This window comes from Corvus cornix, chromosome 2 (genome assembly GCF_000738735.6).
Source record: "Corvus cornix cornix isolate S_Up_H32 chromosome 2, ASM73873v5, whole genome shotgun sequence".
Taxonomy (NCBI): Eukaryota; Metazoa; Chordata; class Aves; order Passeriformes; family Corvidae; genus Corvus; species Corvus cornix.
In genome coordinates this window covers 49459673-49472584 of record NC_046333.1, presented here as the reverse complement: position 1 = coordinate 49472584, position 12912 = coordinate 49459673, and the positions used below count along the sequence as shown (strand labels likewise).

Genomic DNA, 12912 nt, shown 5'->3' with positions numbered 1-12912 from the left:
CAGTGAGGTGAGTGATACTGAGGACAAGGGCAGGGCCTTAGATGATGTGCACTTTGCCTTTAGCACAACATCCCACAGCTTCCTTATCACTAAATTGGTGAGGTATGGGCTGGATGAGTAGATTAAAAGATAAGTGAAAAAAATGCTGGATGCAAAGATGTGACTAGTTGTTGCTGCCTGTTCCGAGCTTCCCCTCCCCCCTCCCAAAGACATGTGCTCTGAGCTCTTTTGTTCCAAGCGCGGGCAAAGCCAAATGTAACTCAGACTCTTCAGCAGTGTCTGATTGGCCGCTCGCCCCGGGTCCGCCCCCAGTCCTCCCCCTTTCCCCTTCTCCTAATAAAAGATGGTCGAGGGAAGGCAAACGCTCTCTCTCAGCTCAGCTACTTTCCTGTAAACATCTCTGGTCGTCTGTCTCATTTGAAGGCTTCTAACTGCAGGGAATTGAGCGGGCAGGGAGCTATATTTCTCCCTCTTTGCTTCTGCTGATGGTATTTGCTCTGCAGCTGATTCAGGTACCGATTTTAGAGCTACTAAAGTGCTAGATCGCCTGTGCTACCTCTCAAGGCTGCTCGAGGCTTTCTAAGGCATTGAAATACAAGCGCTAGCCGGTATAAAGCTGAAAAGATACCTTCCGCAACTAGTGGTACAGAGTTCAGTGTGCAGCCAGTAACTAGGTGGAAACCTTCAAGGATCAATATGGGACCAATGATGCCTTAGCAATGTGGGTGATGTGATACAGTGAACTCTCAGTGTGCACAGAATCCTCAAGTGGGGTGAGCGCTCATTACACTGGAGGGTTCTGAGGTGTATCAACAGGCTGGAAAAATGGGTTTACAGGAACCTCATCAAGTTCAACAAAAACAAGCAGAAGTTTGCATCTGGGGTGGACTAACCCTGGGCCACAATACTGTCTGGGGCCCACTCTCTGGGAAGCAGCTCTGCAGAAAGGGACCCCGAGGTGGGCTGTAAGGTGAATCCAAGCCAGTAGTGTGCCTTTGCAGCAAAGGTGGCCAACAGTATTCTACTCTCTATCAACAGAAGTGTCACCAGCAGAGACAGCAAAGTGAATCTTTCTCTCCACTTGGACACCCCTGGAGTCCTGTGTCCAGTTTTGGCCTTCCCATTAAAATCCAAATCAATCTGGAAACCAATGTACAATATCCAATTCCACCACAAAGGATTTTGTGCTGAAACAAAATATATCCATATTATGAAGCCACAGGCGACACTTGCCACCAAGAGAAGGGTAGATTTAGAAAGCTTGTTGGTGCTCCCAATTAACATTCTGACCCTCTTTTATGTGACAGAGAAGTAACACAATTTTTAAAAGTATTACTCCCTTCCTCCTCTCTCTGGTGCTCACCTTTGTCTTCAAAAATAAACAAGAGTTGTAGTCTCTACACACCTACCACCAAAGTAATAAAGGGCATCTGCTGCCAAAACACCAGATTCTGAAGAAACAGCTACCAACACTGTATTCACTGATTTTAATATTTTGGCAGATTTTTTTTGTTCTTTTAGTTCCAAGACCTCAATCAGTGCCAGCAGCATGAACCAGTTTCAGTTTGGACTCCTGCTTGCAATGGTCAATCCTTCGCTATATCTAATTTCTTGTCTAAAATGCACTGATAGTTCCACAATAGTTTTTAAAACTATGTAGTGCTTTTTAATCAGTATTATAATTAACAAACTGGAAAATGAAATGGATATAAAAACTCCAAAGATCAGAGTATGCACCACAAAGAAGTTGCTGTCAGTACACAAATAATAAGTAGGATCCCAAACTGCAAATATAGTACGTTTTAAAGAAACTTAAAACCACTGACAAAATACTAGCACCTTCCTCTGGAGACTGTAATGTTACTCCACTGTTTTCTTCCAAAGTTTAAATTTTATGCAGTTCTTTGAGTACCACAGGTTTTCTCCAGTTACTAAATACAGAAACTCTGATAAAACCACTATTTCACTACAAATTCCCAGTGGTCTCTGAGAGTACATCTGAACTCCAACAAGGCCAAATTTCATATGAAGCATGCTTACTGGATTAAGAGAAAATAACCATGGAAACAGCTGTTATACAAAATGACACAAACCTTTACAAAGCTAGAGTAAGCCTAAAAACTTCCTGTTCCTTGCAACTGTTTTTCTGGACAGAATAACATCATCCAGTTGCGCAAAATAAAGCAAGAGAAAGAGATTAGTTCAGTGTCACCAAGTTTTTCAATACTGCACAATATACAAAAAAATCTGCAACTTCTTTAATAAGGAGCTGATGCCTACCTTCACAGAATGGACAGTGCCAACACAAAAAATCAGCACTCTGATTTTGCTTCTAATCAGCAAAAAAAGCCCTTACTTAACAGGGGGGGAAATTATTTAAATATTATTGTCTTTTTCCAATGGAACAAATGTAACAGGAATGCAACAGAAACAAATCAAATCTTTCCCCTTCATGTATTTAATATCCCCTTTTCCCAAAACCTCCTACAGTCCTTATTGCCTGTGTGCTTTACCCACTTGCTTTCCAGAGATGTTTGGGGAAGGCATTTGGGAAGGCTTGCTCACTCTGTGCATCTCTTTCACAGTTCTCTGCACTTTTGCCTTTTCCCTAATACTGTTACTGAGAAAACTGCTGTCTGCTGCCCACACAACCCTGAGAAACTCCACAAGTTTTATCAAGTGGTTTGCTACAGAACACTGCTGACAGCGCTGCAGGTAAGTGTAACTAGCGTGGAGCCTCCTACAGCTTCTTCCAAGACTCTGCTCCATAACCTCTGTCCATCTGGCCTCTCTATGAAAGCAAAGAGCCTGTTGAGTATCCCAAATTAATCTTTTAGCCTCAAGTAGTCATCTTCTTCCTCATACTAAATCTGGGCCCAGAATCAGCACGTCAACTATTTTCTGGATATCTCCAGGTTCACATACTACCTCTCCCATTAAGAAACAGAAGAGGGAAAGCAATGTGAATATCTACAAATAGCATTTACATAAAGGGACAGTTCCATGAACTTGCTGAAACACTTCATTCTCAAACATCAGGGCATGGAATATTTCCAACAAATTTCAATGAATTCGGAGAGGAAGGAAACCATAGAAATGGTGCATCAACTCTTCCCACTTCAAGATTATAGACTGAAACTTATTATAGATTAAACTAATTGAGTCATTTGAGTATCCAGCTCCCAGGGCAAGTTTAGAGAAGATATCTGAAAACTTCAATTATTGCCACATGGCCAAGAACAAAAAAAAGAAACCTAACTGGAGCTAACAAACCTTACTCATAACTTCTTCTGGAAGCAGTGATGCATTCAGAAGTCACTGAGGGAATAGTGACATTCCCTGCCTTCCAAAGTACAGGAATTATTTTGGATATTGACTTGGTTTAGATCTACGCGGAAGGAAACGCAGAATAGCACTATGCGCTTCCCTAGCACCAAACCATGCAGCTGTTGATCTGGCAACTTATCCTGTGTTCCCACCCTCATATCCCTCCACAAGACTCATTCACCAAGGCAAAAGAATTCTTCATGCGGTTGCTACTTAGCTGCTAGACGTGAAACAAGAAGCAGTCAGACCAGCTTGTGTCTGGTGGAGGGGAGAAAAACCTCTTTAGTAGCACCCAAGCTACACCCCGTGAAGCCAAACATGAAATGGCACTCCTAGCATCCTAAAGCCTTTGTGCATGAAGGACATCTAAAGGAAAATACATGGCCATCCCAGTGACTGCAGCAGGAAAACAAAGGTAACTACATAAAGAAAATAACAATAAAGGAGAGGGCAACACATGAGAGAAACAAAGAACGAAGAAAATAAGAACTACACAGACAGCAAGGTGGAAGTATTCATAGACCAACCCAGGTACATAACTCCACACAGCACAATGCAGCTACTTTGATCACTGGAAAACAAAAAAACATTTGGCATAATGCATCAAAAAATAGAGAATAAGGGAAATAGGAGTTATGGGCAATTATCTAGAAATCTAGAGAGAAAAATTAAGAAGACAGCAAGCATCATGTTATATTGAGATTGTTAAAATAGAAAAAATATTTCAAACAAAAAAGGTGCCAGTAAAATAAAGCACAATTAAAAGAAACAGTGATAGGCAACAGCCAACCATCATTAATTGGAGAATTCAATAAAGGAAAATATCCAATAAAGTAATGGAAGATCTTAGAAACATTCATAGAAATATTGTTCCTTGTTGGTCTCTCTACTGCTAATTCATAATCTTCATAAGAATTTTTAAGAAGCTGCAGTAGGACAACTGCCAACTGAAAGACAGAAGACCAGTACCATTTAAAGTCCAGACCTTAAAAAACAACATAAAGAAATAAATATAAAACTTATTTCAAAGTTTTAAGCACACATTCAAGTCAAGCATAAAGCACAAAAGAAACAATGAACTACACAGTTGTAAGACCATAAAGCAAAGTACCAGTACTAAAGTGCTTGTATACACAAAGTAAGAACAAATTATTTTTAACACACCTACCTACTGCACACTATTCAATTTAGCAAAACTGCTGACTGTGAAAAGAAAAACTTTGTTCAGCATGAAAATTTTAAATAAAACCTTACTGTCCTAGCCCAATGTTGTAAATAAATAACTTCTTATCAAAATGACAACAATTATATTCACATAAAACAATTTGTTCTCGACAAGAATTTTTAAATTTTACAAAATAAATAAACAAGCATAAAAAGTAATTACCACTTCATTATATGTACCATCAAATTAAATTTGTAATTCAGGCATTAAATCACAAGACTTAAGACTTCCATAGTATATGATTTTACTTTACAAAGTTAATGAAATTTACATTTGCTAGCATTGTGATCAGAAATATTAATTTGAGTATATAAACAATAAAAAATGGTATTTTTCTTCCAAGTATGTTAAAAGAGGTTGGATACCTAAATCCCCAATAGGCTTCATGAAAAATTAAGATGTCTATCAGTAACAAATACACCAAGATACATTGGTGGGGGGTGGGTGGGAAGAGAATGGAACCACAACCACTTGCATGGATTTTTAGAAAAAAAATAAAAATCATACAGTAAAATACAGATGCGATTTCAAGCACAAATAGTTCCTTCAGTGAATAAGGAATACTTATCATTTTTACTGATCCTACTATTTTCAAGCTATCACAAAAAATCACTACATATGCTTCAGAGAAGTAAGCTGATACAATGGTATGAAACACCACAACCTTTGGGGAAAACCAACCTAAACAAAGTTTTGATTTATTATAATGGACATGGAGTGTAAAGGTTTAAGTGGGCCTCACACAGGAGAAAACACTCAAGCCTCAGAGATATCTCAGCCTGCAGCAGCTGTTGTTACAACAGCAGCATGGCAACAAGCAAGGCTCCCTCATCTCTCTCCAAGTCAGACAATTCCAAGACCATTCTGACAATCAGCAAGACTTTAAACCAATCACTCTTTCTGCAGTAACACAGGTTGGACACTTGTTTCCCACGGTATGTACATCACCAGATCTTCAACTCATCCATGCAGTCTGGAATGCCAAATCCCGTATAAGGGGTGACTGGGAACACCATACACTTTCATTCCCCACTGCTTTCAGTACCAATTAAGAGGTAGGTGAGAAACCATCCCAAGTCTGAGGCACTGTTTCAAAATCAGCTGGACAGCTGCTGCAAGAATGTTGCAATTCTAGATTATTTTCTACTTGGCCTTGTCTAACAGCGCTGGAAGAGTAGAAATGCAGGGTGTCCTACAGGATATGTAGCAACTCAAACTTCCGGCTCAAGTTCACTCCCTTACATCACAACAGATAGGCTAACCTGCACTGCCTTAGAGGCACAACCAGAAGGGCTGAGTACTCATTCCTTAGAATTGCAAAAATATACTGAAGAACAAGAATACATGGTCTTACAATAGTGACATTTCTGAAATAAAAATATTCTGACACAAACAGATTTGATTAAAATAGAACTGGGATCACCCCGTTCCTCCAAGAAGCATGAGATTAAGGGAAGAAAGGCAAAGGAACAGACATTAAAAAAAAACCCAACACTGTAACAAAAGCACAAGTGCATTTAAGCAGTTAATATCCTTCAAAGTACATTTCCAAACTTATGAGCATTCTTGGAAAGAAAATGTGTGCAAAACTCATCCTCCTACTCAAAACTCCAACCACAATGGGATCCTGAATTAAGCATTTCAGACAACAATGGTACCTGTGAACTTTTAATTAGGCCATATTAGCCCTCACATGAATAAACACAGTGCTATTTCCACCTGTGAAATAAAGAAAAAGTTCTTGAAATTTAGTATTTCTGATTATCACAAAATCCTTCCAAGTGAAGTTGCAGAAAGGACATCATACAGGCCATTTGATGCATGAAAAGATTTAATGGAATGCAAGCCAACAGAGATGATTTTATCTCCTTCTGCTGGCAACTGGTGGACTGACAAACTGGTGAGGTTCAAATCAAATTAGTCTTGTGCTCACTGTCCGAGAAAATAGGCAAAACAGCAGGACTGAAAAAATTTCAGTGTCGCTGGTAAAACAGCTTCAAAATAAACTCCTGCATTAACCACCATGGTCAAATTCTGTATTCCATCCTGGGAAATCCCAGATTTTTCATGGCATCCCACTTGAAAAAAACCAGTTAAAAATTTGTGGGGCTTTTTAAATGTCTGTAAAATGTCAATGTTAGAATACAGCAATAAATTTGGCTCACACTATTTTAACTGCAACACTGAGATCACATCCCATTCCACACAGAACACAAAGTCAATCAACATTGCAACTTCTTCAGAAATCCATCTCCACCCTCTGAGGATTTTACAGCTACTCCCATTTCAGAGCAATAATAATCTTTAACAGGTCCTCCCAAACTTGTGACAGCGTAGGAATTGACCTGTCCAAAACAAAAGGCATTTATAAAAGGAGTTCCCCTAGTTGAACATACCTATAATCTATGCTTACTCACAATAAAAAGAAACACCCATTTCACCCCATACTTGTAAATCACAATCATGCCATCATCATTTTAAGGTGTGATTCCACAGAAATTATGTACACAAGGTTAGAGTGCTCTTATTAAAACTTGTCAATATGTTTACATCATGAAATAATGCCTCATTTTATTAGTTCAGAAATCAGACATCACATGGTGGAGGCATAAGAGCAAGCATTTGGGCCCAAGATTACAATGCCTTGTACTTCTTGAAGCTTCTTGCTCACATAACTGCAAGTGACAACTGCAACTGATTTTGCTATCATTTGAGCCCTGGTATTCTCAACCAAGCAATGGGGAAAACTGCTAGTGGGACTTCTAAATATTAATTCCTCCAGTGTTGCAAATAACTTAAGATATAATACCAATGACTTCTCTTTTCTAATAATAGAAATTCTCTCAATGCTAGTTCAAAGAAAACATGCTTTGTCATCTTTGTAAGGGTGGGGAGAAGACAACAAACATATTTAAAAAAGAGATAATTCCTTAGAGTGCAACCAGACTGAGGAAACCATCATGTGGAGCTCCTTTAGCTATCTAACCAGACAAGCTATTACTATTTTTGTTGAAGTAAGGAACTTCATGCTTTTCTTTTTACACACTGTTTTGGGGAATGGTCCAGACTGATATTTTAGAGTTGATGCAGAACTCTGCATTCAGTCTCAGCAGTTTAGGCCCAACTGTACACTCTAAGAATAGTCCTGAGTGTTTAGACACTACGTGTTTAGACACTAGTGTTTAGACACTAGTAGCCAACAAAATATTTAAAAACAAGTACTTAGGAATACATGATAACTGTTCTTTGTAAAAGGTTAGTTTTCTTAATTTTAGCATTTCTCACATACTTTTAACTGACACTTCATAAAATATGGAGTTATTAAAAGAGCTGTAATAGGAACAATTAGGGACACAACACAAACCAGAAGTACGGGAAACCTCATTGACAGAAAATACTAAAGGAGAAAGAGGCTTTTTTCCTCCCAAGGGCTTCTAACTAATGCTCCAGCTAGATCTCATCTAGCAAAACACTGGCACTAAAGAAAGTCCCAGCACACAAGTTTCACAAAAGGACAGAAACTAATTTATTTCAGCACCCTGGTAAATGTCTACACATTTGAAAATGGTGCTTCCAGCAGAACATAGTTCAGATACATAAAGCACCAGTGCAATCTGCCACTGCCATGTATCAAGGAACAGAAGAAGTTAATGCTACAGTACATCAAGCAGTTAACTGTGTTCTGCATCTTTCAGAGCTGTACTAATATACTTTACAATGTGCTACTGTTGCAGGAAGGCTAATTCACTATTATTCTAGAGCAAGTTAAAACAAGCTGCTGAGCCAACCTTTATTCTTAAAAAAACAGGCTAATTTGCTTAGTTTTGCTCAGAAACCGTTCTCAACGGCTAGTAGTTACCAAAATTTAACCAAAAACAAGAAAAAAGGTTGTTAAACCTCTCTTATAAACAAAATGTGGATTGTTTAATGGAAATATTGCATGTAGTTAGTAAATTATCTTGACTTGTTGCAGTAAGAAATACCAACACATCAGAGCTCATTTAGTATGGCTCATTTTCAGTTGTGGGTAAGAAAGAAGTTTTCCTACTTTGTCAAATTTCAAAAATCTTCTCAACTGTCACTAGTACTGCAACAAGTTACTCTTGCTGAGAATTAAGTTGTCAAAAATTTAGCTGCTGATAAATTCTGAAGGAAGTCCTCCCTAAGCATCTCAAAGCAGTTTAATGAGTGGCTGGAGAAAAGTAAAAGGAATCTACTTCTCAGTTGAGATAAAATGCCTTCTCCAGAGCTAACACAGGCTGCAAATGTAGGCAGCACAGGCCATCAGTTTTAAAGACATCTAAAACTTCTTGTAAACTAAGTCAAAATCCTACTGAATGTTTGTTCCATCAGAATTTAAGACACTACTGACCACCAAGAGCCAGAGCTGTAAAACACCAACTGCTTCCCCGCAGCCAGTGCAGTGCGGTTGCCACCGCACAAGAGGCGAGCATGATGAAGCCAGCTTTCCAAAAAGACAAGAGAAAGACCACTGCAACTCGTGTCCATCATGGCCTCGCCAGATGAGAAAGTGATCAGACAGTAAGTCACACGGGAACAGGCCACACCGGCCTGAAAAGCAGACGAGACATCCGATGAACAAGAAAAGGGGAACAAGTGAAAAGGCACAGAATGGCCAACACGACAGACTAGGGAAATGATCATGACAGCAGGACTCTGAATACATGCCAACAGAATCTATTTGACACTACTGCAGAAATAAGTTTTATGGTGAAAAATTTGGAAATGGCATTTGCTAGCTAGGTAAATAAATGTATGTGCTTGGCATCCAACAGCATGGGTTTTGAATGCAACTAAAATAAGACAGGCAGAAAGGGTCAAATAAAAAACACACAGAGTATTTTTTCCTGACAGGAAGTGTGATCTTCCCCTGAAATTACTGATTACAAAGTCCTAATCTTAACTGCATTCACACAAAACTGAAATGAATCTGCTGGGGTCTGCAATATGGATACAGTCAAAGGATGTAGGAAACTGACCTTGAGAAACTCAACGTTATGTTTTAACTGCATGATTACAATACATGTAAAACCTGATCTGCTTTTCTTTCATGCTTAAACATATTTAAGAAAAAATATTTTCTACATTCTTAAGTTATAAAACTACCAGTTATAGTGGGGGAAATTGATCTAAATTTTTAATGGCTAAAAAAAAATTACAGTGATCTTGGCCATTCTAGACAGTAGCAAACTTGAAAAGTCCACAAATATCAAGCACCAAAAACTAGTGCAGTTTTTGCTTCTAATGCCAGTTCACCATACAGTCAATCTCAATTTTCATATATAAAGAAAGCATCTATCAGTAGACTTGAAACAGTCTGCATATTCCTCCAAAGTGTGGTAAGGGTTCATGGGTGCGACTGTGTGCGGTTTCCCCAGGGTGTTGTCACCATCGGAATACCCAGAAAAGTGCACCGGGAAAGGACTCCTCCAGCTCACCTTAGGTGGGTACTACTGACAGCCTAGAGCTGTCTGACTGCCTGAAGAACTCCCCACAACTGCTTTTGAGGCAGGCAAAGCCTGCATTTTTGCTAGACTCCCTTAAAATTTAAATTCCTCTCCTTGGCAGAGACCAAGGCTGGAATACTTTACCTTGAAGCATCTTGTCTATAACTTATGTACAGGAACTAGAAGTAGGGAACATCAGAACCCTCTCCTCTTGACACCAAGGGTAAGTGTCATAACTGGTCTTAACAGATAAAATCACTAAGCTTTACCTCAAAAAGCCAATGGATTAAGTGTCATTCACACTGCTATTCACACAATTTCAGCACTGTTAGGAAAAAAAAAAACTCAGTTCCAATATAAAGTGTCTTGGATAGGCACACACAGCCACCATCAAAAGGAACAAACAGTCCAGTAGGAGGCACCGACCCAGAATGTTCTATGCTACCCTTAAAATAATCTAAATTACTATGGCTAATGCTTACGCATCACACTCACCAACTCTCTTCAATGCAGCTTATTAATCCTGACCACCCACCAAATACCCTCAATGCAAAACTAGGTCATATATTTTTACAGGTTTAACTCATTCTGCAAATTTTACCCTCCTGGGGAAATCTGAGAGCTCATGGCTCTACAGAACTGCTTTCTTAATGCCCTAAAACTTTGAACTGATGCAAATTGAAACGTGGAAGATACTGTTTAATATCATTCAGGAAAGCAGAGCTGAAATGTTCAGGTGTTGGAAAGCAAGCTTTAACACAACTCACTTCTGGATGAATAACCTCCACTGTAGAATAAAATGTCAAATTATAAAACATGGGTAACACAGTCATTGTGATGGAGAAATATCTGCACTCAGGATACCTTGCTGACATATTAAAAATAGAAAATCAATTGCTCTTTGTAGACAAAACAGAATACAGGGTAAAGTCTAATTTCCAGCAACGGGAAAGCACTGCCAGATAGCACTGCCAGATTCCCCCTTTTAGAATGCCTTTGGACACAGCAGACATTTATAGCCCACGCTGATCCTCAAATACCTGCCTCACAGACGAGCTGCCGGGCTGCTTCGGGACGGAAACCCTCCATCAGGCAGAGGTGAACCGGGGCAGCCAACTTCTAAGGATTACCTACTGACACAAACTCCTGCAAGCACAGCCGAATCGCTCGGCTTAAGCCCTCCAAGAAGAAAGCAAGCACGGAGCTTTTACGAAGCCACCGCGGCGGAGGAGGCCAGAGGGGCTGAAGCCCGAGCGGGCGTGCGGGGCCCAGGCGGGGGCATCTCCCCGGCGCGGCCAGGGCCGAGGCGGGCTTCCCGTCACCAGGTGCGCTCCGCTCCTCCAGACACGGGCCCGCGGCGGGGGCGCGGCCCCACGGCCCCTCGCCGGGCAGCACAGCCCGGCCGCCTGCGGACCGCGGCGAAACAGGGACCGGGCCCAGCGGCCGCACGGAGCGGGCACGGCGGAACGCCCCGCTCCCGTCCCGCCCGGCCGGGAGAGGAGAGAGGCTGATAACAGGGGCCCGGCGGTGCCCGGGGCGAGCCGGCCGGCGCCTCCGCCCTCCGCGGCCAAGGGGGAGACTGCCAGCCGCCGAGACAACTCGGGCCCCCGGCGGAGGTCTGAGCCGCGGCACTGAGTGCTGCCCGCTCGGGCGGACAGCGAGCCGCTCCCGGCGCTCCGGCACGCCGCGGGCAGCGCTCTTACCTCTGTTAACATTATTACCCCGCTGCGCTGCGGCGGCGCCTCGGCGGCTCTAGCCCCGCAGCATGGTGAAGCCTGGCGGCCGCGCGGAAAACTACCCCGCACCCCGCGGGGAGGCGAGGCGAGCACCGCCAGCCCCCGCCGCCGCCGCCCCGCTCAGCGCCCGCCCGCCGGCCCCGGCCCCGCCGCCGCCCTCGCAGCCCGGTCCGGAGCGGCCGCCATCTTGGGACGGCTACGTGCGCCGCCGCCGCGCCCCGCCCGCCCAGCGGGGCCGCGGGGCCGCCCCTGCCGGGGCCGGCGCTCCGCTCCGCTCCCCGCCCAGCCCCGGCCCGCGCTGCGCCTGCCCGGCGGCACCGGCACCGGTATCGGTATCGGCGGCCTTTGGCGGGGTCCGGCCGCAGGGCATCGAGCTCGAAACTGCGGGTTGGGGTTTTTGCCCTGTCTCCCTTGCTGTGACCTGTCTCAGAGCTCTTCGGTGTCAGGCAACTGTGCTGCGGACGCTAATCGAGATATTTTGTTACATTTCTGACCAAGCAGCAGGTCTCTCATCCACCAGTGACGTATGCAACGCTGCGCGTTTTTCCCTGTTCTGGATGCTAAGGAAGAGCGCATGTCCTATCTGGAGCTCAAGCCCTGTGTAGAGTGGCTGAGAGATCTGGGGTTGTTTAGCCTGGAGAAAATGAGGCTCAGGGGTGACCTTACTGCTCACTACAACTCCCTGAGAGGAGGGTGTAGCCAGGTGAAGTCAGTCTCTTCTCCCGGGCAACCAGCGACAGGGCTGGAGGACAGTCTTAAGCTGCGCCAGGGGAGGTTTGGGTTGGATATTAGGAAGAATTTCTTCACTGAAAGTATGTTTAGACATTGGAATGGGCCGCCTAGGGAGGTGGTGGAGTCACTGTCCCTGAAGGTGTTTAAGGAAACACTGGATGTGGCACTCAGTGCCATGGTCTAGTGGACATGGTGATGTTCGGTCATTGGTTGGACTCGACGATCTCAGAGGTCTTTTCCAAACTCATTGATTCTGTGAAAGAAACGTCTGTAAGCCTGTTACCTTATTACAGCATTGTTAAGTAATGGCATAAAGCATGGAACAGAAACACATCTCCTCAGAAACAGAGCCATGTCTGCCCCAGTCCAGAGAGCCCTGGGGTGATGTACCCCCACAGCTCAGTATTTGAATACACGGAAAGAT

General features: G+C 42.8%; 1 protein-coding gene across 8 annotated transcripts in view; it reads right to left on the bottom strand.

The window, feature by feature from the left end:
* Window positions 1–11998, bottom strand: part of SNX13 (sorting nexin 13) — a 67887-nt gene extending 55889 nt beyond the window's left edge. For 3 of the 8 annotated variants that reach the window (XM_019285735.3, XM_019285734.3, XM_019285733.3), the window contains exon 1: window positions 11065–11137. In XM_019285735.3, the coding sequence (XP_019141280.3) occupies window positions 11065–11109 (45 nt within the window). In that variant the 5' untranslated portion in view covers window positions 11110–11137. Of the gene's footprint in view, window positions 1–11064; window positions 11141–11723 lie in introns of those variants that run through there. The other 5 variants (XM_039548718.1, XM_039548716.1, XM_019285736.3 and 2 more) reach the window with 5 other exon arrangements.
* Between the last annotated feature and the right edge of the window lie 914 nt (window positions 11999–12912).